The following is a 27979-nucleotide window of genomic DNA, read 5'->3' as shown; positions in this document are numbered from 1 at the left end:
AACCCCCACAGCTGCCTCTATCCATCTAGCAATTTCTAACGGATTCACCCCCAAAAATGTCTTTTCACGACTATCAGGTTTCAACACCACCTTCCACACACTTTCATATTGCATCTTCTCTGCCTCCAACACACCACTCCCCAAAGTCCCCAGCTCCTCCAAATCACTTTTTTCCTGACACTCCGACCCTGAGAAGTCCTGAACCAACCCTCCTTCATTATTCCTCTGAGGAGACCTACTGCGAAGCCGTCCCCCATTTCCCCCTTTCCCCTCCTCCATAGATGAGGATCTCACAGAAGACACCTTTCCCCTCTTCTCCCTTTCCTCCACCCCTCCTTTCTTTCCAGGCTTCCCACCTCCCTTGCCCATCCTTACCTCCTCTTCTGGACACACTTTCTCCTTGCTCTCGCCTTAGGAGACCTCTCAGCCTCCTCAAGCCCAACTCTCTCCACTTATTAGCTGCTCCGCCCTGCCTGAGTCCGTCCACATGACATCCCACTGCCTTCAGTCCCGCTGTCTATGGGACCTCTCTCCGGATTCCGATGCCGTTACCCTCGGGAGCCGATCACCGCCTCCCAGTTCCCACTAGAGGAGCGGCCCTAGCAGCGTGGCACAGTCTCCAATGCGCGCCTCGCCTATATTCTGTAGCAGCAATCCAAATTGGAATATATGAGTTGCAATGTGCAGCCTTTTTTTTGCTAGGGTGAGTAATGTCACTAATGAAAAGAGCAGATTCCAACTTCCATTACTCGCTCAAAAGTGCTCATTCTTGCTAAATCACTATCAGACATGTTTAACATTTAAAATGGTGTGCATTCTTATGTTCCCATAATGCTCTTTGCTTTCATGCAAATAGATAGGCTTGGATTCTCTGAAGAGATTGCTAACACTGCCGCCACAGCCGCTGCCCCCTTCTCCCCACAGCTCCTCGCTCCCCCCAAGGAGGAGAGGGCTCCACCCATACATTTTTTGTTTACCCATTTCCAGCACTGGATACCACAGAACTGATAACCACAACAAAACATGAAAAATAAAGGAGGGCCGTCTGTGCACTTGTAAACAGATCTACCATTAATGCGTCCTCCTTCTTTGTCTTTTTTCCATGTTTTACACAATGGTTAGTGGAAATATGTGGGAGGACAGCATCTTCAAGAAGCAAAAGGTATCTCAGCGAATTGAGCGCTCAGCTCGCAAATTACATCTATGAATCCCAGCGGGGTCAATTCAGCCCTATATCCTTTGGAAGCCGATCAATTGAGTACAGATACCACCTATTAACAGAGCGCTTAGAAGCAAAAGGAATCCGGCATAAAGTGCTATGAAAACATTTGATATCAAGCCATGCTACATTAAATCCCGGATTTCCTGCTTTATATTCCTTAAGAAAGGTAGCGCGATTCACAAACATTGGCGTGGCATGTATCTCCTGCCACAACATGGGCCTTTCGGTATTTGGTTTCTAAGTTATAGCAAAGCTTCTAGTTGTGGTCATGCTTTTGAAATTAACCCTCAGAACAGTGGTCGAAGTGAGCGGGAGCGCTTGGGAGTGGTGCTCTTCTAGTTTTTTAAATTACGTTTTACTGTTCCTATACTTTTATTTTAAATAGAAACCGTTCTGGAACGTTTTCGTTTTACAATAAAAGTGTAGGAAGAAGTTGAACCTTGCACTTTCAGTGCACTGCACTGAACGTTCATGCAGGTGCATTCAAACCCACAAACACATGCAGGTGCATGTGTTTGTGGGTTTGAATTGGGTGTGGGGGGGAGTGGTGATGGGGTTTGGAGTGGGGGCAGGTCAGCAGGGAACATAGTTCCACTACTTCATTTCTTACACTTCGACCACTGCCTCAGAAACATCAAATGAATATGGCCATTCCCCTGATCCAAACCGAATGTAGCGCTGCGCATTTTCCACTTGTTCTAAAACGCTGACCTACGCTGGGTGTCCTGAAGCGGCATTGAGCTGTGTGCGCTACAGCGCAAAACACTGATAAATGGACACTCCACTGCATGTTGATGGGTGCACGATAATAACGAAAAGGCTTTCAATTAACAACAACAAAAAAATCAATGTTGGCGACACAGTCGAGATCACAGCTGGTGGAGCAGAGTCAAGTCTAAGCGTGAACAACAGTGGCAGACATGGCCCAGCGATGGAGAACAGGGGGCGGAACACATTGAGGCGAAATTGGATCGTTAATGCGGAACAAATGACCAATGAGAGAAGATAGCAACTACAACAATAGACCGTCCAAAGAACAGAGAGAAATGAGCTGACAATTGGGGAAAAAAAAAGCTGAGTGCTGGAAGAAAAGAAACAATTAAGTTCAGTCTGTATGTTTCTGCTCTGCTTCCCCTACTGGTGACAGCATGGAAAGACGGAACAGGAGGCGGGTTAAAGCCGGTGCAAACTCAGCGTAAACATAGCTCTTTCTTCTGGGCGTATACCGAGATTCTAAACGCAACCAAAGTGTGCAGATGCTGAGCCTGATTTACAGACGTGTTTTATGATGGAGTAATCCCATTGGAAAATGCTCAGTGACTCAGGTCCATCGACTCAGAGCGCAAATGTGATTTTCCCAGAATGACACAATTTAACCACTGACAGAGCTGGGAATAAAACTTTGGTCACTGCATCTGGCAACCTTTTTAGTACTGCTACAGCAATGACCTTGCGAGCACCACAGACATTGAGACATCCAGCCGCAGTCCTATGTTCTTGAGTCTCCCTGCCGTCTGAGGGCAGAACACATGTGCATACGGTTCAGGAGACTCTTCAAGGCCTTTGACTGCGGAACCGCAAACTCAAGATGAGTGCCAAGGAAGAACCGCTAGAATTCGGATCATGGCAGTCACCCACTCGATGACCGTGTCAAACCAACTACTCTTAAAGACTGCATCGCTATCAAGTGGCCGAAAGGCTACGCTGCACATCTGCCAAAGGATAGGTTCCATGATGCTGGTGGGCCCTGTCCAGTAGGCCGCACATCTGCCAAAGGATGGGTTCCATTTTGATGCTAGTGGGCCCTGTCCAGTAGGCCGCACATCTGCCAAAGGACGGGTTCCATTTTGATGCTAGTGGGCCCTGTCCAGTAGGCCGCACATCTGCCAAAGGACGGGTTCCATTTTGATGCTAGTGGGCCCTGTCCAGTAGGCCGCATATCTGCCAAAGGACGGGTTCCATTTTGATGCTAGTGGGCCCTGTCCACTAGGCCGCACATCTGCCAAAGGACGGGTTCCATTTTGATGCTAGTGGGCCCTGTCCAGTAGGCCACACCTCTGCCAAAGGACGGGTTCCATTTTGATGCTAGCGGGCCCTGTCCAGTAGGCCACACCTCTGCCAAAGGACGGGTTCCATTTTGATGCTAGTGGGCCCTGTCCAGTTACGGAGCGGATAGCTCTGCCCTTAGTGCACACGCCTCTTAAGAGACGGAGTTCCCACAGGGTCAAGCGTTTGAAGCTCTACAAGGCCAGCTCCTGCCTTCATCCACTCAATGTGGGTAATAATGATGACATTCACTAACACCTGTTACCAGGTGCTCTCAAACTAGATCCCCGGCGATAGTGGTGGATGGGCGTCATTTTAGGGGGTGGGGAGGACAAGGGTGTTTGTCATGGATGTCATTTAGGGGTCGCCTGCGACCCCTCAGCTCTCCCTTGCTACCCCTGAAAAATAAAGTGTTTTCTTTTTTTATTGAGGCTTATGGGCTGTGGCCACCAGCATGTGGCTCTTTGTTTCTGGAGTGGCTGGTTTTCATATAGCTATAGCCGGTAACATACCTCAGTGGGTTGAGCGCTGGCTGCTACAATGTGTGTGTGATCTGGAGGGTGCAGGCTTGACTCCCAGCAAGGTCAACTCAGCCATTCATCCTGCTGAGGTTGATAAATGAGTACAAGCACAGGTTGGGTGATATTGTATGTTTATTTGTTCTACATGAAGCGCTTAAGTGTAAGTGCTATATAATAACACATCATTATCGTTTGGCCTTGGATGGCCTTTGGCACATCATAGAATTCTTGAATAATGCAATAACCACCAGGTCGCTCATCTGCCAAAGGACGGGTTCCATTTTGATGCTAGTGGGCCTGTCCAGTAGGCCGCACATCTGCCACAGGACGGGCTCCATTTTGATGCTAGTGGGCCTTGTCCAGTAGGCCGCACATCTGCCAAAGGACGGGTTCCATTTTGATGCTAGTGGGCCTTGTGCAGTAAGCCGCACATCTGCCAAAGGACGGGTTCCATTTTGATGCTAGTGGGCCTTGTCCAGTAGGCCGCACATCTGCCACAGGACGGGTTCCATTTTGATGCTAGTGGGCCTTGTCCAGTAGGCCGCACATCTGCCAAAGGACGGTTCCATTTTGATGCTAGTGGGCCTTGTCCAGTAGGCCGCACATCTGCCAAAGGACGGGTTCCATTTTGATGCTAGTGGGCCTTGTGCAGTAGGCCGCACATCTGCCAAAGGACGGGTTCCATTTTGATGCTAGTGGGCCTTGTCCAGTAGGCCGCACATCTGCCAAAGGACGGGTTCCATTTTGATGCTATTGTGGGCCCTGTCCAGTTACGGAGCGCATAGCTCTGCCCATAATGCACACGCCTCTTAAGAGACGGAGTTCCCACAGGGGCAAGCGTTTGAAGCTCTACAAGGCCAGCTCCTGCCTTCATCCACTCAATGTGGGTAATCATGATGGCATTCACGAACACCTGTTACCAGGTGCTCTGAAACTGGATCCCCGGCAATAGTGGTGCATGGCCGTCATTTTATGGGGGCTGGGACAAGGGTGTTTGTCGTCCCCTTCTTTTCTGGCACACCATTTTGTCACACTCATTTGGCAGTGGGCCCCGTCATGTCGCCCCCAACATTCTCAGCAAGTTACTCCGCTATAGTGGTGCAATGGGAGAACACCAGAATTGTTATCATACAAGTTAAGGGAACTGTACATTGTCAACATGATTATCCGTCCCTTCGTGTTGGCAGGACTTTATTTATTTTAAATACAATGCTACAAAAGATACAGGTTTATTTATAACATAAATTAGTAGCAGAAAACGTTTTTTTTAAATAGATTGTAATGAGTTCAGTTGAAGTCTCGGGTGTTTAATAATATGTTGGGGTGCATGTAGGTAACATTACGTCACTCAGTATGAAGTCCCGCCAGGTTTATAGGGGCAGACTGGCCTATAGGGAACTCTGGAGATTTCCCAGTAGGCCACTGCACCCTGGGCCTGTTTTCTGTGCTATTGCCACATTTTCCCAAAAGGGAAGGATTGTGCTTGGAGAAAATGTGTAATATGGGGCCACTTAGAAAGTTATTTACAGTGTCCCTTTTGCGTCCCAGTTCACCCCTGCAGGTGTAGAGTAGCGAGTCGCACTGTCAGGGAATGCAACAGCACTCGGCCTCAGCACTAGGTCGGATGTGCCCATGGGCAGTAACCCAGTGCTGGAAGGACTTGACAGACAGGCCAGTGTGGGTCGGTTTTATGGGGCATTGCTGGCTAGTTGGATCTTCCAAGATTCTTTAAAATACACCCTTCCTCACAAATTATCCCAAAAAATGTGCCTCGGGCACTACTCAGTTGGTCGCAAAAAGTGTCAAATTTCACTTTGGGAATGTGGGCGCGGGTTTTGGGCGCAGGGACCCAGGCTGGATGAGATGGACACAGAACCCGAGGCCTCGCTCTTCTGCATCTGGCTGGGCCTGTCTCTGCGCCACTGGCCTGCTGCGCGAGCGCAGCGCTGAGAAGAGTGTGTGCACCCTGACACGTGTACTTATCTATTTCCCGTGGCTTCATAAGGCACTGCCAGCATAACCGCTTCAACGCGCAGAGGGCAATGTGGAGGAGAGTAGACACAGGGAGGAAACTCACACGTTTATCAATCATAGCTGAACGGCAGCCATGTTCCTGGCCTAACCGGCCGTTCAGATGGCAATATAGACTCCTCCATCCAAACAGGTGCTTCAGATCAAGTTTGTTTACAAGGTTTTGAAAAAAAAAACATCCAAAATAAATGTGCCTGTCGAATGTAGTGAAGGGCACTACATGCTTCTGTATATGTACTGTTTGCTGGATGAGCATGGCATGGCCAGTGTCTGTGTCTTCATACTCCATTCCATTCGAGAGTTACTAGTCCAGTCCTGGTTTCAACTTTGCAGTCCTGGATTCCCCCCACTTTAAAACCAGGACTGCAAGTCCCACAATGCAAAGTTAAACCCATTGGACTAGTATCTCCCGGATGGAATGGGGTATGGTTGCATATATGTATATGTCTTGTATATGCGACCTAGTGGGGAGTATTTTTGGTGACCGCACAGCACTACGAAACAGTGGCGAGGCAAACGCCCAATGAAGTGGCGTATTACATATCTAAGTGCTTCCTGCGGTTTTCCTCCCACTTCTATGTGCTTCAATAAAGGGTTGTGTATTACCCAATGCGGTGGCACGCAATACATCAAACTCGGAAGGATGAAGGGCTGATTACGTTTCGGACATGCAAGGTTCAGGCTGGCCACGTGTCAGAGGCGCGCGCTTCACACGGGGGCTATCCATCCACCAGGGGTGTTGCTAGGTCTGGAAAAGATCAGGGGCTAAGGTAATGTCGGTCCTCCGGGCTAGCTATAGACTTTCGGTTATAGCCCCTGAGCTTCTATCCAGGGCTACAACCAAAAGACTCGGGGCTATAACCCCCTCAGCCCCCCACCCCACCACCTAGCAACGCCTCTGCCATCCACCCTCTGCAGTCAGCTCACATGTGCAAGGATTAGCCATCAAGGCGTCGGGGCACTGCGCACATAGCATTCCCAAGAGGGCACCTGGAATGGAGAAGAACAGTCTCTCCTGGTATCGGGGAGCGCCTTGTCACCCGGAAGGGCGGCGGCCCTAGAGGTAGGGGTCGGGGGGGGGGGTAGCATAGATAGGTCGCCCCTTCCACTGTCACTAACATGATTCTAGCTGATTACTTTTGGGGGGGGACAAAGGGGGTGGCAGACTCCTGGGTGCCCAGAGGAGGAAGGAGCTGGGGTGCCAGCTTTGACAAGTGCGGGCCAATGCATGCAGGCACAAAAGAACAAAGCTAGACCGCCCACTGGACAGGTACCCCCCTTCCCCCCATCCCCTCCCCCAGCACCCTCTCGGATAAACAGGATATAAAGCGGTCCCCTGGGGAACGAAGCCAAAAGACGCGGCCTTCCCGCCCGATATTGGACAGACAGAGCGTGAACAACATTAAACATGTGATTACGAACACATGAGATTGGACTAGGCTAAACTGGAAAAGAGGGCACCACAACGCCGCACAGCAGCCGTAGGCTGGGAGTATGGGTCATGCTCGAGTGGGCCCCATCACTGGACCGACCAGTAGTCTGAGCCCCTGGTCACCTGACCGTCTAATGCCCAAAATCACACCGTGAGTCATGCACACGTTTTTACTGTGTGTGTGTGTGTGTGTATATATATATATATATATATATGCCTACGGCCTTACATTCTCGACAATTCCAACACTCGCAGCGTGGTAATAATTACAAGCAGAGAAAGTTGGGTTATTGTCTGCTCTGGTTGACAGGAACGTTATGTTTTGCTGGTGTGACGAGTATATCCCCTCGACCCCCCACCCACCATCCCATAATGACACTCGAAGGCGTGTTCCCGCTGGTCAGCTGCTGCGCCACCCGGACCGGCCACGCGCCTTTTAGTCGGGCCAAGCAAAGCGCCGCTTTCTGAACGCGCGTTTGAGTGGCTGCAGTGCCATTGTGTGGACGAGATAAGCGCCTCAAAGCCGAATGCAGTGCAGGCTGCAGCGAGGCCGCCCGCAGAACCCGTCATTATCTTGCAACTTCAAACCTTTGAACGCGTCGCGTGCACATTCGGGGGAACCTTCGCAAGTGTTCGTTTGGTTGAGGGGTGCCGGCGGTTTCAGGCCTTCCTCCCGGCGCTCTCAACCCACACGCTGCCAGAGTGCCGAGCCGCCAGGCTCGCAGCCCTCCATCAAGCAACACCACGCAGACTCCGAGATTTGCCGTTTTTCCTGATTTACTGAATTACTGCCGCCTGGCACGGACCCCAACCCCCCCCCCCCCCGGCGCTTAATCCCTGTAATTAAAACGAATTACATCGCGTTTGAGGAGCGGGGAGGGAGGGGGGCTGCGAGGGCCGCTTTGAAATCGATTAGGGACACAGCCAGTGATTGAGCGCGGACGGAGCGATCAGTGACTCACTGCAACCCCCTCCTCTCGGGCGAAGTGTGGGAGTCACCACCTACCCGTGGAATCTTATCTTGAGGACTTTAAGAACTCGAACCAAAGGCCCCGGGCAACAGGGCACGAATTGAAATGAATTGTTTATTTGTATAGCGCCTAGCTATACACAATGTGTTGCAAATCTCTTCAAGGAGGGAGGCAGTAATATGCTCCCACGTGTCCTCAGGTCTAGTGTGACACCTGCAGGCAAGTCTGTCTTATTCCTCAAAGGCATTGATGCTGGAGTTTTATATACAAATAAATAATTCACTTTCAAAAACCATGCCCCGCCATGCTAAGTGCTATATAGGCTACAACCGCTGCGGCCCTGCGACAACATCCCGCCCCGTGGACTTGTGAGGAAAGTTTACACAGAAAGGGGTGGTGGCAAGCAGACGCGGTTCACTAGATAATTCTGCACCTGGGAGTCAAAAAGTGGACGGTAGGAGACCACCCCCCCGTCTCCACCTGCTGCATATCGCCTGCACAAAGAGGGCCCCCCCTAACTCACCGAGCAGGCTGTGTTCTGTAGAAGGGCACCTACAGCACTCGGATGCATCAGAGGAGCCGTCCTCTAGCACTCAGAAAGCCGCTCGGGAATAGCGCAATGTAACCGAGTGCCCTGGTGTAGCGCTCCTCGGCCATGTTAGCCGCCGCACACCCTAAACCAGACCCGACTGGTACCTGCACACCCCGGTGCGCCGGTACTAGCCCAACAACACTGTTGCCACCCACCATTGCATTACTGTGTGTGGCTAGCGCTGCTAATGGGGAAGTCCGCCACAGAGGGGGGCCTCCTGTCTCCTAGCCGGATGTGTGTTGGGCACTCTTGGATAATACACAGACCGGCTGTGGAGCCATGTAGATTGAACTAAGATACTTTATTTTACATAGATATATAGATATATATATACACACACACACACACACACACACACACAACTCCAGTGACAGATAGACAGGAAGTGACAGCCACTGGCCATCCTCTCACCTCAGGCCCGCAACTGACATTTGTGGAACACCCGCACACAACACTCACTCAACATTCTCCGGAGCTGTCCGTCATACATAAATAAATAATAATTGGTTATTTAGAACGCGCCTAATACCCAGTGGTTTCTAAACACAGACCCAGGGATCGAACCTGTGTTGCTCTGCGTCGTCTCCAAGACGAGCACGTTGCCCCTGAGCTATCCACACATATTCTATCAGCATGCATTCCTGGCCAGAGATACAGAACAAGACTATCTCACATAACATTTCCCTTCCTATAACCAGTGACGCAGCACAACACAGGGGGAGGGGCTTGGCATTGATGCATGGAGGAGACTTGATTCGCGAGCCCCCCTCCCCCCCCAAACTAGCTTCTCTCAGCGTGCAGATGTAGGTACAGGGGCGCGTTTCTCTCACTGTATGCTACAAGAAGATTCGTATCCCTCCTCACAAATGGTGTCAGACAAAGGAACTCAGGCATGCGCCCAGGGTCACACACTGCTGTCAATTGGAATAGCCAGGATTAGACCAGAGTCCTCAAGGCTACAATCACCACTCTAGCCAATAAACAAAGCTCCTACCAATTAAGACAGGTTTAATTGTATTCTTTAAGACAGGTTTAATTGTATACAGTGTTATTAAATAAAGTTACCATATCTTGGCAGGCAGGAATACAAGTGGATCTGGTTCAGAATATAAATGAAATTCAACACAAAAAAAAATCATCGTGTTGCCCCTTGCTCGACAACAACGTGCACATGCATTTGTATGCGGTTGGTGAGGCCAGTGTATAAGCAGGGAAGCGGCCACTGTGTCTACACGAGTTGCTCTGTTGTGTATTGAACAGCACCTGCTGCATCCTTGCTTGTGTATAACCCAATAGATGTACAATTAACTTCGATACAGGTGTGTTCGCATCAAAGAATGCTCTCCGCCTTAAGGTTGTGGGCGAAGGGGTTTAAGGGTTCGCACCAGTGACAACCCCCCGCGCCCCCCCTCCTTAGACACCACACGGCGCACGCCACCTCCCGCAAATCCCCCGGCACCAGCGCCTTGTCAGAACACCTCCGATTTATTTGGCTTGGTTACGCCGAGCAAGCCAACGCACGCCTGCGTGTATGGCTCCCAGCAGCTACAACGCATCACCCTTCCCTATAAGAGCCAGTGCCCGAGGAACACGCGCCGCTGCCGGCCTCCCGTGCCGTGCGGGGACTCCTCCGCCGCCACCACCACCACCACCACCGCCTCAGGTGTGCACGTGGTAGTCCGAGAAACGGACTTGGAAAGTAAACAAAGGGCAGGGGAGGGGGGAGATCCCACGGAGAACGACAGCTGAGCATCCAGCCGCTCCCCGCTCATCCTTCAACGACCCAGGCGAGAAAAACAGTGACATGAAACGCGCCTGGTGCAGAGGAGCGAACAGCACTCGGGTTGTGATGTGGGGAGGACGGGCACACAAACGCACGGGAAGCAAGGTAACCGGGCACCTCCACCCTCCTCGGCACCTGGGCCCAGTTGCAGATGTCGGGGCCGGGCCCCCGGAGGATACCTCCGGCCGAGAACGCACGCATAGCGCCTACTGGGGAAACCCTGCCACCAGCGTGCTCAGTGAGCGCATTGGCACGCTGCGTGGGTTAACGACAAACACACATGTAAGCCTCCTAGTTCAAGCCAACGTCCTGGCAAAGTTGCTGCGAGGTAAAAACCAACTCCAAACTCAATGTCTTCTTTGTACGGTTAATGCACCGCCAGGCTCCAGTCGGAGCAAGTACCAAGTACGACACCGAAAAACACCCCTGTTGGCCTCAGCTGCTGCTTCGCCATCTGATTACAGTCTCACTAAATAAGGCACAGGTTGTTCGAGAGGCGTGTGATTGACGGGTTAGTGACCTCTGCACTGTGGTCCAGCTCCGCTGTCCATTGACACCATGGCATCACATCCATACTTCTGAGGGCCAAGGCGGACACGGGGGCATATGTGTGCCTGGTTAATAATGTTAGGACCGAGTCCCTTGCCAGGTCTGTGGGAGGGAAGGGGGTAACGCGCCTATTCTGCCATGCCACCATGGAGGGGGGTGGGCAGGGTGGACCACCAGCTGCCCCTCACATGCAGACGGGAATCTCCCTTAGGCTGGGTAACCACGTCCTCTACAAAGTGACTCGCGCACAATCAATGACCCCCTAGTAGGAAACCCCAGACCATCACATGTGCTCAAAGGGATACCTAACCATGTGCACAATACCCACCACGCACGACCTCGGGATCTGGGAGCTAGCCAGGGGGGGGTCACCTGTGCCTCAGTCATCCAGCGTCCCCTGTGAAGCACTCCGGGGGGTCAAGCGCGCGCACGCCACACCCCACGCGTACCTGGAAGTGCTTGATGAAGGTGGAGATGCGGGTGAGGTGCAGGCTGAGGCAGCGCGAGGTGCAGCGGGCTCTGCAGATGCTGGCGCCGGAGAAGGACTCGTCCTGCTGCTGCTGCTGCTGCAGCTTGTTCCTCCCCGAGCCCAGCAGCGCCCGGCTGCGGGACACCCCGCTGACCCAGAGGATGCTGGCGGCCAGCAGCAAGGCGCCCGGCTTCCTGAAGGCGAGCATGGCGAGAGAAGGCGATGCGAGCCGGCGACACTCCGCTAGAAACTAAACACCAATAACTTGCACGCACTCATTCAACTCGGGCTCCCGGCCGGCTGCGAACACTCCCCCTGCAGCCCTCGCCGGGTCTGCGGGGGGCGGGCCAGTGCGCAGCCCTCCCACAGGGGGCGGGCCAGTGTGTGAGTGGCAGGGGGCGGCGGGCCGCCTGGCAGCGGGCAGGTCGTGTGTGTGTGTGTGAGTGCGCGCGCGCGCCCGCACATGGAGCATGAGGGGGAGCTGCTGCACCTCTCCCTGGAGACCGTGGACCCTGTCCTGTTGGGTGCCTGTGCGCACCTGCGTACCCCCACCCCACCCACCACCATTCCCAGGAGTTTCCACAAGCGACACGTTCATCCCCGTGTGTGCACCGAGAGCACACACACACCCACCACGCACGTGAAAGAAAACGGAGCGATCAAGGTCCACGACCCCACACAGCCTTGCGATTTCAGGCATCGGAAAGGGACCGCATACTTTAACCCCATGAGTAGGTTTATTTTTCCCCAGCAAGGAAACATGGAGACCACCATTGGCCTATTCAACACTACTCAAAGGAGCTACAACTCGAATGATGTGACAGAATGATCAGACACAACGGGGAGTCCCGAGGCATCTGTTTCACTCTTATCCCCAGGACACCACGAACTACATCTATTTATATCCATCCACCCAGCTGTGTATCTGTCTGTCTGTGTATCACTCTGTCTATCCGCATAGATGGGATAGTGTGAGTCCCAGACTGCATGACCAGACTCAAACGTTCAGCCTGTCATTGGTCTTGCTGACTGGGGACCCAGACACAGAAGCAATGCAAGACAGGAACGTGTGAATGGGAGGCGAACACACATGAACACGTGCCTTTCCGATGCAATAACGAAACGTGATCACTTAATGTGAATCGGGGGCGAAATAACGCAAGCACGTGTTAGACAATTGCAGGAATTGCTCCATGTGAATCCCAATATCACACCGTAGCATAATGGGCACAGTACCAATTTCGAGACTCAGCAAGAATTCAGAGCTGGATTGCGGTTGGTTGCCATTAGTTTTATGGAATGCGGAAATAGTAAACCAGTCTATAAACTGTATAGATAATGTCCGCCATCCACCAGGCTGCAGCATAAGCTACAGCAGCCGTTTACTAGAGTCTCTGTTTTGGATCACGGCAACAAATCACACTGAAAGCCAACATCACATCTGACGAACCTCCCCTGGGTACAAGTATAAGCAATACTCACATTCAAGCACATTCGACATGTACAAAGAACCTTTTATGGCGATGCCGTATCAAGTCTACAAAAGGAAGCCACCAACCCCAGGTAGCCCTACACTCAGCTTTTCAGCTTTCTACTTAGTGTTTGCCATTGCGGCCATAATTATGCAATGCGGGAGTGCTGTGGGAGGATATTTCCCAATTTGATCACTTTTAATTGATCAAATGATACATTGGCCGAATTCAGCCGGTACCATTCGATCCATTAAAATCAATCAAATTGGGTAATCATTACCAAACATGGGGAGCGGGGGTTCCAGGGGTGCCGTTCCCCATGTTTGGAATTGATCGCCTTTGGGAGTAGCAGGGGTGTCCCCAGATTCATGAGGATCAGAGGACAGGGGACGAAAAAAAAAAGAGGAGAAAAGCGAACCCTGCGGTGTCGGATCCGACCCGCATGAGAGGGATGGAACTGACGCCACCGGGTCCAAAAGAATGCAGAAGTGGACAAGGTAAGTGGGGGAGCGTGGGGATGTACTGGGGTTGGTGGGGACATGGATTTGTGGATTTTGTCCGCGGCAAAATTGATTTCGCAGCAAAATTGACTACTGTCAATTTTGCCACAAACCATCATGCTACCGCCCAACTAACAGATCCCTGTGGGAGTGTTCCTTGTGTTGATCTCCCGTTTGTATGCTGGTCTGATCTAACTGTCTACCGCACTGCCTGCAAGAGGAGGAGGAGCCAAAAACACAAAAACCTCATCTCCCAATCAGAGTGCTGCAGAGTTGTGTGGGAGTGTTCCTTGGGGCTCCATAGGGCATCTGATCTATAAAGGTCTGCTTGCTCCACACCCTTGGGCTTCACTCAGATTGCATATTTTGATTTGACGACATCTACTGAATCTACTGCACCCTTGAGGATGAATCATTCGGGAAGGTTAAAGAAGGATAAGGTACTCTCCCCCCTGCTGAAAGATACTTTGGTGAGTTGTGTGCCTCCTTACCTCCCCTGTTCTCCCACTGGTCTCAACCTCATTTGAATCTCTGGTCATCAGGTGTGCTGCCCTGTTGTTCGCCTTAAAGTGGCACCCCGTGTACAGCCATCAGGACGCCCTCAATGCACTATTTGCAGAGTGCAGCAATGCAGGATGACTTGAGGGCTCCAGAGTTGGAGTTTCAACCTGTCGAGGTGGTAGGTGAGGCTCAAAATTTGCATCCAGTGATCAATATGCAGGGTATGATGGTTTGCACACAAGCACAAGTCAATTTTCATGGAAATAACTATATAGTTGCAAACTTTGAGACAGTTGATGCTCAGCAACTTTTGGTCTCTGGTCTGGAATATACGCTAACAGCCACAAACATTAAGAAGAACATTTTTGACATCCCTCCCAAAGAGGAGGTCCCGGAGTATGGGTGATGTAGTCCCCTTAATGTCTCTCAGTGGGGATCGTTCCTCCTGAGTTGTTGATCTGGATGCGGGGGGACAGATTCAGCTGATGTGGGGGGGTAAGGGGAGAGTTTGGAGCTGTGATTGCTTCCACTACCTCTAAGCCCACCACTTCAGGTGTCATCTATGGGTTCCATCCGGTCCTCAGCATCACCTCAGGTGGCGAGCTCAGCGCTACACTGTCCTGAGGATCCCACCATCCAATCACAAAAAACCTGTGAAAATCTGAATGGCCCGGTTGTAAACAATGCTACCCTTCCGGCTCTTAATTTTGTGCTTAACTCATTAATGAACTTTCGGAGTCACTTAAGGGGGAAGTTCAGGGACATTCAGGGATTTTGATGGAGCTAACTAAAGAGATGGGCTCCTGTGAATCTTCGATGGTCGGTCTCAGAAATGCGTTAAACACTACCGTAATGTCTTCTTTATCAGATCTTAAGACTGAGGTAGAAAAAACAGGCTTGTGAGGTGCATTCCATAGAAGATCAGCTATTGGAGCGAATAATCAGAGTGTAAAGACCTGGGAAGGAGTCTCTCTGCTAAGAAATAGCATCCAGAGGGGCTGTGGCCAGGTGAGGGGCAAAGTGGGACCACAATCAGAGGATAAACCCGATAATCTCAACACAAATTTGTATGATACCCATCTCTCGGACTCAGTACTTGAGGAGTTCAGACGCATGGCGCAAGTAGTAGATGTTACATGTGCTGATTCACATCTGGTAGGAGAGGTGGAGGGGCCTAAAGATGGCGACTTGGAGCCCCCTTATCTACTGACCCGAAAGAGGTTGTTTGTCAAGAAAATTATAGGAGGGTAAAAGCTCAAAGGAAGAAGAAAAACAACAGGCAACTGGAGTCAGCTTTCTATGAAAGGCAAAAAACAAAGAATGTCAAATCTGAGAAATCAGCAACACTGGGACAGCCAATGTAATCAGTTCACTGTCTGAACCTTGCACAGCCGAATTAAGGCAGGTTGGAAAGCTGTTGGAATGTTCCAGTTCTACCAGGCTCTTAAGCTTCAGTAACAACGCTTCGCGCAATCGAAGTCACATCCTCTCGGCCTGTAGCTAGGAAATCTAACAACCCAAAGGCAAGGAGGCACCAAGTTATCAAGAACACTATTGGTGTCCAGATGGAGCTGAGCCCAGGTGCTCGGAATGGACTTTTATGCTTGAATGTACAGACAGTACAGGGTGTGGGGGTTAATTCGAATGGTCATCTGCCATCTATATTGAACGGTGGCACTCCCACGACTCCTTCAACTAATCAAATAAAATTGGCACCCATTTTCTTGAGAGGGAATGAGGTGACGCCCGCTGCGAACCTGAGTACTCCAACTCCGTCAATACCCTTGGCCCCCATTCACTTAAATTTTAATGTTGCCATTGGTGTTGATGCAGATCCAGGGGCGGATGGTTTTCCAAGGGTGGTTCCTCCGACTCTTGTAGCCTCGAGCCAGGAAAGGAGCATGGAGGTCGTGGCCTCTTCCTATGTTGGCTAGGAACCGAGGGATATGGTGGTAGCCCTCTTAGCCATTCTGAGAATATGGGTAAAAAAGACTGGGAAGGGCCAAGATCATAAGACGCTCAACTGTTGTGCCCTATTGGCCACTTTTAGGGAGATCCCGGACTTATATTTATTTTCCACACTGGATATTGAATACATATGTTTCCCCTTTGATGACACTGTCTATATAGCAGAGTTGGGTTCGAAAACAAAAGTGGGCACCAAAGCGATCTTGGTGGTTAGTCAGGATCTCAGGTGACAGGGTTTAGAGGTATCCAGTCTGCTTCTAAGTAGGGAAGAGAGAGCTACCATTGGGAGGCCGGACAGTAGAAATGAGGGGCAGACTGAAAGGTAGGCTGACAATATAGGTATGAGCCGACCAAATAGAGTGAAGGAAAAGGCTCCTTTATAAATTAAGTCAAAGATGAAGGCCTGGTCTCCGCTCGCCAAAATTTTACACCACGTCTTTCAGAAATTGAGGGTGATTGGAAAGGACCAGCGGTTTGTGAGCTGGATAACGTGGGGCTCTGAAGGAGGCCATTTTTGGGAGTAATGACTTAATTCTACTCCAGGAGACGAGGCTTGTCAACTCTTTTCAAATGGAGGGCTTTACTACCCTGCACTAGCCAGCTACACATGGGAAAATGGAAGACCATTGTGGGGCCTTCTCTTCTCCATCCGTAATTCGGAAAAAACTGAGATAGTAGCTCTCCCTTCAAATCTAAAGGAATTGATGGCAGTCAAATTGAGGTGGCGACCAAACAATCGGATTCAGTCCATAGCAGCAGTAAACCTATATTGGAATCCCGCCTGTTCTGCACTTTCAACATTTTTGGAGTCCTTTGCGGATTTGTTAGTGATAATAAAATTACAATTTACCACAGCCGGTATTATCCTGTCGAGGGACTTCAGCGCTCAATGGATTGAGTCATCCTCCCCTACGGGTAGACTTGCCAAAAAAAGACTGGTGGCCAATGGGAAGAGATGGTTATAATTTCTCTCAGATTGGAATTTAACTATGGTAAATGGTTCCGTAAAGGGGGATGTGCCTCCTGTAATAACCTGGAGTCAGGGCTCATCTTGCTCAACCATTGATTATGTATTTCTCTCTCCCGATTTGTTTGAGATCTGCACCGATTTCTATGTTAGGGAGGGTGGCACTAGTGATCATAGTCACCTTGACGGATCATTGGCGTGGGATTCGCCCGGACCTGGACTGGGGCAATGTCAGATTGTGATTGTCAACAATGGGAGCAATAGCCTTGAGAGGTTGAGAAGGGACGACACTCGCCTAAATTATGTGTTGGAAGGGCACTGTATGTGTCATGAATGGCCGGGTTCGACCTTTCTGGACTGCATGGTCCTTGATGCACCGCAGCATTAACTCTGCAACCCATCCAAAATGGCCGCTGACACAGAACTGAGGCGGTCTAGCCTTTGCATGCACTCGCCAGCTTCCTAGAAAATTGGCACACCCCGCGGCTCCTCGCGTCTCAACTCTACCCTTACGAGTTACTAGACGTGTTCGAGTTCGCTCTCTGTTTATCGTGCATTCTACCTTCCTTCACTCCTGGAACCCTCCCCCCTTTCTATTCCTTACCTTTCGTTATCTGCCTTCCTGGATTAAATGACATTGTTCCTGGATATTCGAACTCTACCGGCTTGGCAGCCGGCTTCCACGCTGGAACCCGAGAACTCGCGTTCCAGCTTATACAAGTTACGGTCGGTGAAAAAGAAAGAAGCCACATCCCGGAAGAATGCCAACAAGGATAAAAAGGTGAGAAAGAAGGGAGCTTCTGACAGTATGGGCTTCCCCGATTCTAGTTTGATGGAGCAGTGCAGCCCATTACACTTTCAGGGTTTTCTGTGGGCCTCAGATCCTCCTTCACTACTTGATCTTTGGGGCACATTCAAAGGCCCTAAACTGAAGGTCCCTTTCACCTGAGAAACAGGATTTTTTAACACTAACACCAAAAACGGCTTTGCGTGTGTGGCTGCAAGGGAAAACAGAAGGTCCCTTTCACATGAAAAGCAGGATTGTTAAACATTAACACCCAAAACGGCTTTGCATGTGTGATTGCAAATGAAAACTGAAAGGGTATGTGACAAAGACCCACCTGTCACTACCCAAGGAAAATCAGCATTTTAATTCATAAAGCAAGAAAAAAAATCAAAGGTCTCTTTCACATGGAAAACAGGATTTATAAACAATGACACAAACACGGTTTTGCATGTGTGTTTGACATTTAAATGTGAAAAATATAAGACTGCTTACACTAACATTTGAAAAGAAAAGCCACTTTTGTCTTCCATGGAAAAGCTTCTGTAAGCTAGAGACAAACCCTTTTGCTTCCTGTGGGACACTTTACATGGACGTCCCCAACTGCAGGTCTGGATTTTACATCCTCCAGCTAATTATAAAGGTGTGGAAAGCTCAATGTTCCCCAGACTTGCCGGCTACACAGGCAGTGACTGCAGGACAAGTTCCCCTTGGCTGGAGCCAAAAGGAGGCAATACATTTCAAAGAGCAAGCTGCAAAGAGAATAATACAAACTCTATTTACAATCTGACCCAGTAAGACCATATGGCCTGAAGGCAAGACATGGCCATTTGTGCCACATAAAGATTCACCATTTATTTAAAAGGACTATTATCATTTAGGTGTTTTCCTCAGCAACTATAAGTCGAACTGATTACATGTATGTGTTATGTTTTATGTAATTTCGAGGCGATTGTGGAGATATAAAATTCATCCACCTGCGACTCTGGGAACTGTAATGGCCATCTAAATTGTGTTTCTGCCTGATATGAAAAGGTTCCAAATATGAGAGTTGGTGAACAAGTAGAGGGAAAAATTAGGAATATGGGTAGTAAATGACATATTCATAACTATTATGCTTTTGTAAAAATGGCAGAAGATTGCCAAACAGTGTGCAACATGGTGCAGACCTAGCTGTCATTTCATTTAATGCCCCACAATTTGCTGAAAAGCAAAATATATATATATATATATTATGGTAGTTACTAGTAAATCACATAGTTTTTGATACATAACTATTTTTTGCCAAAAAGTTGAAAGGGGCACACATGGCGATTACTAATGGGAATTGCCATACATTGCTCCAGACCCCTAAACTAATCCTGAGAGGGAGGCTGGATTTGGGAGGAGAGAGAAGGGTAACTGTCCAATCCTAGTTGCGTGAATTATTGAAGGGTACTTCCCCAAGATTCTAAAATTGGTGGTGTCATTGCTGCTAAATAAGGGGGACTGCACTAGTAGGAGGGGACAGAGCTGGTGAAATTTACCTACAGGAGGGCTGCTGAAACGTACCATCTGGAAACACCAGAGGAGATTACTGAGGGTGGAGCTGGATATTTCTAGGAAGGCCTCAAAGCTGACTGGGTCCTATGGTGGAGAGCCAGAGGCCATCTTTGAGAGTAGAGTGACCAGACCCCTGCCCTATATTTCCAGAGTGTCCTGAGATACAGCTGGCTTTCCTGAACTTTAAACAGAGGCTTTCTATGTACGTAGAACTGAGCCCTGGGAAACCAAAAGGTGGGGGAATCTGCATGCCTTAAATCCTTTCCCTTTTTGTGGGAGGGCAGGATGTAAAACTGAATAGACCCATAGCCTAATTACCTAAAAATGTTAATTTAAGTAATTCCCCATTTGGCAGAACACTATGGGGTGAATTTTGTTAAAATTTGAAATTAACAAAGCCCAATTCCCAATGTGCGCTGAAAACTATAGCCTATCATTTAACTGGGTAATCCTTTTTGACCTGATGACCCTGACTTCTTTAAGGAAGCGGGGTGTCTGAAATCCAAAATTCCCCAAATCATTCACATTTTTCTGTCTGACTTCTCCAACACAGACCAACGTGGTGGGGTGGGGGGTCTGAAAAACAAACTGCTAAATCACCATGTTTTTATTTTAAACCAAAAGTGTGGGCAAAATCGTAAGTGCCATATATATTTGTACCAATCTTGAAATCCTACTGCTAGCTTTTTAAGCTCGCAGAAAAATCAAAATTGCAGAGCACTACATTTATAATTGTTTTGGTTATTGATCAGTTTAATTATTTGTTGAAGTGAAATTTGTAGAATGTAAAGAATTGTGATTTGTGTTATTTTCAACTCACGTTTGTGATTTGTATATGCTGAGAGAAGTTGCTTGTGTTGTGCCACAGATAAAGTGGTGTTTGACATTTTTTCGTGCACATTTTTATTCATTTTAATTTAAATAAATACTAATATGTTTCCCATACACCGGGCTGGTTCTTGGCTCATTGTTAGCTCAAGGGGAGGGAAGCAAAGGGCATGATACAAGTACAAGATAGGGCTGAATAAAATAATCTGTTAAACAGTTTGTTGTGAGACACCTCGACTGGGGAGGGAAGGAACTCCCCATGTTGAGGGTGGCCTCTCAAACTGTTTGTTACAAATTGGGCGCTGATGGCTGGGATTTAGCTAGCTATGTCCGGCCCAGGACAATGTGCATTGGGACAAACTGTTCAGTTTGATGCAATTTCATTATGGTGGAGGGAAAGTCATCTTTGTTTTGTTAAAGTGCCACAAGGACGTGACCCCTGAGTTCCAGGGAAATGTATAGGTGAAAAATTAGTATTGTGTAAGAATTGACTTGTGTGATGAAATCAACAGGAAGAGGGTGATGTTGCCCCTGCATAAAGAACATTTTACTAAGGTGCAAAAAAGCCATTGTGAAAATGACTACTGTACAAATTGGTGAAGCCATTGAGCACCTTCTAGCTAAATTATTTCTTAGAGGAGAATGGGTTGAGGACAATGCAGGAAACTGGAACACCAGAATTTTGCAGGTTACCTCAGTAAGCAAAGATATTTTGCTTGAAAGGTGAATAATGCACAAAGCACTTGAGGCATTTTATATGACCACAACTGCTTGTGACGAACAGATACAAATGGCTCAGCTAACTGCTCAGTTGTATTTTCATTTGCTGTTAGCGGAAGAGCGTTGGCAAAATAGTGAGGCTGGTAGGGCGAATCAGGCTGGAGATTTGTCACAGGCCCAGGATCTCATTGAACAACTACAAAATGAGTTAAAAACCCAGCAGCAAAGTAGTGAAAAGTGTGAAACACAGTTTTCTGCAATGCAAAATGCACTTAAAGAGAGTGTGGAAAATGTGAGCACACTGCAACATAAGTTTCATGATCAGACTATTTATAATAGAGGGTTGTTAGAGGACATTGTGGCCTTCAAGCAACAAATCGAGTCTGTAGAAAGGGAAAATAGTCTGTTTATCATTAAAGAAATGGACTCCTAAAAGGAGTTTGATGACAGTCACCATGGCATAGGCACTCTGAAACAACAGAGGACGAAGCTGATTCAGGAAAAAGACCTCTTGAATCGGGATAACAGCGTCCTATTACAGAGTGTAAATCAATTGGAAATGGAAGTAGAAAAGGAACAGTCAGGTTCTCAGGAACTGACCAAAATTAGAGAAGAAAGGAAAGAGCTCGAAAGGCGTGTGAGACAAATAGAAGCTGAACTATCAGAGGCAGTGAATCGTAGGTATGAACAAGACAAAGAGATTATTCTCCTGAAGAGAAACCGCCTTGAATATGCATGCAGCATACAAGGCTCATAGAGGGAGAATGAATCACTGCAACCTGAGATTCAGCAAACAAAAGATTGGTTGGCAGCTCAGAGCAGGTAGCTTGACACTAATCAGGCCTTAGTGTCAGAATTAAAAGGCCAGCTCTCTGACTACCAACAAGAAATAAATAGAGACACAGGTGTGATAGCCTCAGCAAGGAAATCAAACATTAGAAATAGGGCCTGAGGTACCCCGACCAATCAGGATATGTGATAAGGCCCATTGATCAAGGTGATGGGCCCTTCCCAACAGGGGCCTCATACCATTCATTTATAACCTCCCATGTACAAATGGTTACCAACCTCATGCATGCCACCTATCCAGAACAGGGTGACATGAAATAGTTATTCTTACCCAGGCCTAGCCCAACTGATCAAGAGGGTTAGTCCCTGTCTGAAATTGATGAGTATTCATCCCTACCACAGAGAAGGGAAAGTGGCCGGATCAGTGTGTGCTGGGAAAGTAAAGAATAATACCGTAATTACTTCAGACCATGAAAACTCTCATGAGGAGAATGTCAGGGAGTTAGATTGGCTGAAGATGCGACTACAAAGAGACCACCGTGCCCGCTTCGCTGAAGGAGAAAGGCTGGACCCTGAGCCTAGGTACGGAATTCTAAAAACCTATGTATATTCAGGGGAAGGGGGAGAATTCCCCAGACTCACTGGAAGGGGAATGAGGAAACTGGGTTCTATCCTGGGCTCGAAAGGAACCCCAGGGAGAGTGACCCTCAGAGTTCACTTTGGTCCAGGCGAGAGGAGTCCAGATCCCGTGGTTCTGGGGACTATTTCCAGTCCCATAGAGATATGGGGCACCTAGAAGACAAGGAAAGGAGTACACATAGCAGCTCCGAGTCAGAAGGTGAATATACTCAGGTGCAGAGGAAGAAAAAGACAGGGAAACAGAGCAAGGGAATTTTGAAAGACCAAATAAGGGAAATCAAGGCCATACAGAGCTTCCTGACCCCATACCCTAAAGAATGCCAAGTATTTGGTATTGGAAGATCTGGAACTTTATGAGCAGATGATGGCATCATTCCAGATCAGGAATGATGTGAATTGTATAGCATTTGCAAAATGGACTTTCTCACTGAGTACTCAAGTTTCTTTGTGGAACTGGGGGACGAGGATAATTATAAATGGTCCACCTAAAAGGCAGCCATTTTGAAACGTTTTTCCACAACACCTCTTCCTTCCAGTTTTCTGATCATAGCATTGTGATGTATACATTTCTGATTGCACCGATTGTTTTGGGTTATGGGGTGGGTTGGGGTAGGGGAATGGGAATGGTTATACCAACCAAGGTCGGTTGTTGTTGTATTGACCTAATGCCATGAAATAATAATAAAAAGAGATTTAAAAAACGGTTTGTGCAGGAGTTAAAGCACACATTTGCTCAGAGGTCCCGGTGGGTGAACACCAATAGTTGGGAGTTCATAACTACATATTTCTATGCACTCCCAAAATATATGATGACTACGTTGGTGCGTGATTTTCACAAGCATAGGACCCTGGATTGGGTGATTGAATGGGCCACCAGGATCTACGAGGTGCAGATGGCTCATGGGCATAGGACATGGGGGGTGGGCAGGGGAGAAAAATCCCCCCACAATTTTAAGTGGGGCAGATATAACAGCATTTATCCCCCCAAGAATATGTAAGTAGAATGTGCAAGTGTTGTGCATGCAGCGTGTAAAAATGTGCAGAGTATAATTATACTTTTGCAGGCTGCAGCCATCAGCGTGCAAAAGTACAAGAGCTTCAGACTGCAGGCTTAAAGTACTTCTGCTTGCTACGTGCCACGTGCCTGCGCATTTGGTACGTGCCCGGGCCAGGGAACAAACTGCACGTGCCCCTGCGCTGTGCAGCCTCAGCCTGCGTTTGTCCAGAGGCCACAGTGAAGTGGAGCAGCCAGGCAGGAGGGAGCAACGCGTGCAGAGAACTCAGCGACGCCACAACGTTTGATTATCAAGGCGAGGGAGTGGGAGACTAGAGAGAGACTCGACTCAAGCTGGAGCTAGCTAAGGTAAGTGACTGAGTAGTAGTGTCTGTTTGTTTGTGTGTGACCGACTGGACGAGGGGGGACAGAGTGACTGAGTGTGTGATGTGGTGAGGGGGGGCATCAGGTTTCCTTGGCCTTGACCCCCAGTCCTCCAGACCAATAGCGCCCGCAAAGGCAATGGCAGTGCACCCGGGCGGGGCCAAGAAACGGGCCTGGAAGTGGAATCGATCGGAGATTAACACGCTGCAAAATGTATTGCTCAAGCCAAGCGACACCCATGGCTTCTGCACTCCGAGTCTCTTCCCTGGTGGCACGCATAATGTCCCTTCCATACCACTGAGGTCTCCCTTGGGGCATGTGGCTATATCACACCAGGGCCCCAGGCACGCACGCACGGCACAAGGTGGTGTCCTCTTCCGACAGTGCTCTGGGGCTCCTCGCCCTCAAGGATCCCCCAGGTCCCTGGACCCCATGCACCTTAGCAACCCAATCCTGCCTCTTCTTAAGTCACTCCTATCTTTCCAATAAGGAGGACCCTCCTGCTGTGCACCTGGCAGACGTGCTAGATAATTCTGCAGGGGCGAGCCCACATAGCACTCCACGTCACCTGAAGGGGTCCTCATGTGTTAGATACATCCCTGAAAATTACCAGGCCAGATGAAAGCCAAGCAAAAGAGGCCCTTGCAGCCTTTAACATCATTATTGGGGTCCTCATATATGACTCATATAAGGTGCTGAAAATGGAAAAAGTGAGCATTGCCTAGCACCAGGGTTTGGGTCTCGGGGTGCTACTGCATGGCACACTTTGCATTAGTCCAGTTCTACCTTACTCCGGTATTGCATACCCTGTCCCCATCAAATTATGGGCCCTTCCTCCTACTGTCATACAAGGCAACTCAATGCGTCTGCATCACATGTCAGAAGCCACCAGTTCCTCTGAAAAGGAGTTCCATATCAGTGGCCCCAACCTTTAATGCAGGGGTGCACAACTTGTTTAGCTCGGGCCGAATGTTTGACCTAATAGTAACCAAACCTGCCTGAAAAAATTGTCTACTGCCTTCCTAAATCACTACAAACATACATTCATCTGACCCCTTTGTATCTGAACATTAGATACAACGCATTGGACCTGTAACACCCCCTTAATGGGAGTTGAGGCAGCAAAATGTACATGGCAACATAATGATGGCAACATAATGAAACAAAAAAGTAATGAGCTTCTCCCCTCATGATTGACAAAACTTATGGAAAGGGCCCAAGGGTTCTGCTTGAGCGGCTGGGGGAAGAATGGCACAGGGTAAGTCGGAACATGGTGTAACCTATTTCAAGGGCTTGAGACTGGTACAAGTTAATGGCCAAGTGGGTAAAACATGAAAAACAAGGTGGTGCCCCAGGGGCAGCATAAGGATCTTTCAACCACTTCATTTAAAAGGGGCCTCAAACTTCCAGATGACATTGAGCCCCCATTTTGCCAGTCAGCACCTACAACATGGCAATATATTCCTTTCTATATTACATTCGTTCTGGGGTTTACAATGTGCGCATCGCTGGAGACCTTCAAGCCGTCACTTCCCTCAAGTCCACCTTGGGGACTTCCCTCATACACCAAAGCAAAGTCCCCAAGGTGTCCCCTGTCCCCCCCAGATTCCATGTGTCTCCTACACCCACGAGATGGCTGCTGAGAACAAAACCACCTCAAAACCACCAAACTATCTAACATCCCAGCTGCTGCAAAGGTGGCAGAGATAAAAACAACCTCTCCATTGTATCTGGAGACAGGTGGGGGGGCATAAAAGTACCCCTCCTGCCAACAAGCAAAATGGAAGGCAGAAGGGACGCCCAACCCGGCCCAATCGAATGGTAGTCAGGCAGGGGCTCAGCATAATGATCCCTTTGACCCTGCCACCTATATAAGCCCTAGGTACAGTGGTACCAAACCAATCCTGGGGTATGTATACACTCCCCCGGCCCAAGGGGGGGTGACCAATCAGGTAAGTACTGGTCAAGGAAACTTCCTCCCAAACCTCCCGCAGGAGAGAACTATCACTCCACCTCACAATCTGATCTTTTTCCCAAGATATTCCGAAACCAGAACTTCCAAAACAATCCACTCTCTCCCCGATTCCAGGACAATAGATCCCTAAACCCGGGAGAAGGGAGATACAGGATGGAAAATTATGGGGGGAATTTCCAGTACCCAAGCTACTCCACGAGAAGGGACAGTTACCCTTTTCAGGAGCAGCAGAGGTAAGAATTGAGACCTCTCTACCACCCAGACAAGGTCTCACAACTGGAGAGACAGGTTCAGGTAGTGACCAATGATCTGGGGGGATGCTGAAGGCTCTGTCCAAACCTCAACCTAAGCCTTCTTCCCAGAATTCTCCAACACCCAGGGCTGATACCTCAGGGAGGGGGGATGACAGAAGGAAACATCCTCAGGAACAGCCCACATGTTCCTGAGGAGGGGGCCCAGGTGGAGGGGAGATGCCAAGCCCTAGAGGAAGCTTCCATTCTCACCCAGACAGAACCCCTAAAAACCTCTTAAAATGAAAGGGTCTCTTCTACCCCTGATATGTTACAACCCAAAGAGCTAAGGGTAAGTAGGAGAGGCCAAAGAAGAGCACACTTTGTGAAGGAACTGTGGATCATCCCCTTTGATAAAGAAGAATCCCTGGAGAATTCAGGTAAGCAGACCTTCTCTTTCAAAAATGGGGGAATCCCTCCAAAAGAAAAATGGGTCCCAAAAGACCCTGAGTGGGACAGGGTAAGTATGGAGACCGACCCAGAACTAGAAAATATTCAACCCCAAACATGTGAGCCAGACAGAATTGAAATGGATGGGGTGTGCTTTCTCCGAACAGGTACTGAGAACTGTCACCAGATAAAGGTAAGCAGCCAAGGAGCTGGGGAAAAGGAGGATTCCCCAACAACTCCCATTGCAAGTTGCAACATTTTATTGACAGATTCCCACACTCCGACACAGAACATTGCCCAAGATCAAACAGTGTCAGAGTTCAAGATTAAGAAAATTACCAGCCTATGATTTAATTGGGTAATCCTTTTTGTCCTGCTGACCCCAACATCTTTAAGTAAGAGGGGTTTATTTGTTCTTAAATCAGTCAAAACCTTTTATCCACCTTCCGCTACACAGGCCTTTCAGTGGAGGGGATCTGAAATCCAAAAGACCCCAAATCATTCAAATCTTTCTGTCCGACTTCCCCAACACAGACCAAAGTAGGGGGGGGGTCTGAAAAAAAAAGCGATAAATCACCCTGTGTTTATTTTAAACCAAAAGTGTGGGCAAAATCATAATTGCCATATGTATTTGTAACAGTCTTGAAATCCTACTGCTAGGCTCTTAAGCCTGCAGGAAAATCAAAATTGCACAGCACTACATCTATAATAATTTTGGTTGTTGCTCAGTTTAATTGTTTCTTGACGTGAAATTTGTAGAAGTAAAGAATTGTGATTTGTGTTATTTTCAACACACGTTTGTGATTTATTTATGCTGAGAGAAGTTGATTGTGTTGTGCCACTGATAAAGTGGTGTTTGACATTTTTGTGCAAATTTCTATCACCTTTCATTTAAATAAATAGCAATATGTTTCCCGTACACTGGCCTGGTTCTTAGCTCATTGTTAGCTCAGGGGGAGGGATCCAAGGGGCATGATATGAGTCCAAGATAGGGCTTAATCAAAGAATCTGTTAAACAGTTTGTTGCGAGACACCTTGAGTGGCGGGGAAGGAACTCCCTGTGTTCATGGTGGCCTATCAATAAACCGTTACAGATCTTCATAGGCGTTAAAGCCACCCACTCTCGTTTACTGTGGAAACATGGTGGAGAAAGAGACATCTCTGTAAAGCACTAAGGGACCTAAGAATTCAGTCTTCGGGTACAGGGGAACATAGGGTCAGGATTGGGCCACTCAGGAGGGACTACAGAAATTGGTCCCGATGACATAGAGCACTTTGCCTCCAAAGGGATGGTGAAGTAATGTTGGGAGCATCGAGTAACAACAACTCTCCCAATTTCTGGGCCCTTATTAATCGTTCAGAGACAATACAGTCGTCTCTCTAAAGTAATGTGCTAGATGAGGAAACATGGCACAATCACTTCAGAGCTCTTTACAAAAAAAAACGACCTGATCCTACGTAGGGTCACTGATATACCATGGCTGTTGGAGTTCTCGGTAGACTCCATATATGAGCTTATCTGTAAGGCATCCTCCTCTACGGCCACAGGCCCAAACGGACTGACCTATCAAGTCTTAAATGCAAATGCGACTTTACTAGCTGGGCCTCATTACGACCCAG

General features: G+C 48.6%; 1 protein-coding gene across 1 annotated transcript in view; it reads right to left on the bottom strand.

Moving 5' to 3' along the window:
- ANOS1 (anosmin 1) overlaps window positions 1-11939 on the bottom strand; it is a 426084-nt gene extending 414145 nt beyond the window's left edge. Inside the window, exon 1 of the mRNA XM_069640752.1 lies at window positions 11597-11939. Coding sequence (XP_069496853.1) covers window positions 11597-11824 — 228 coding nt within the window. The 5' untranslated portion in view covers window positions 11825-11939. The remainder of the gene's footprint in view (window positions 1-11596) is intronic.
- Window positions 11940-27979: the final 16040 nt, after the last annotated feature.

This window comes from Ambystoma mexicanum, chromosome 7q (genome assembly GCF_040938575.1).
Source record: "Ambystoma mexicanum isolate Mex_15411 chromosome 7q, UKY_AmexF1_1, whole genome shotgun sequence".
NCBI lineage: Eukaryota > Metazoa > Chordata > Amphibia > Caudata > Ambystomatidae > Ambystoma > Ambystoma mexicanum.
This window is presented reverse-complemented; position numbering and strand designations above follow the sequence as displayed.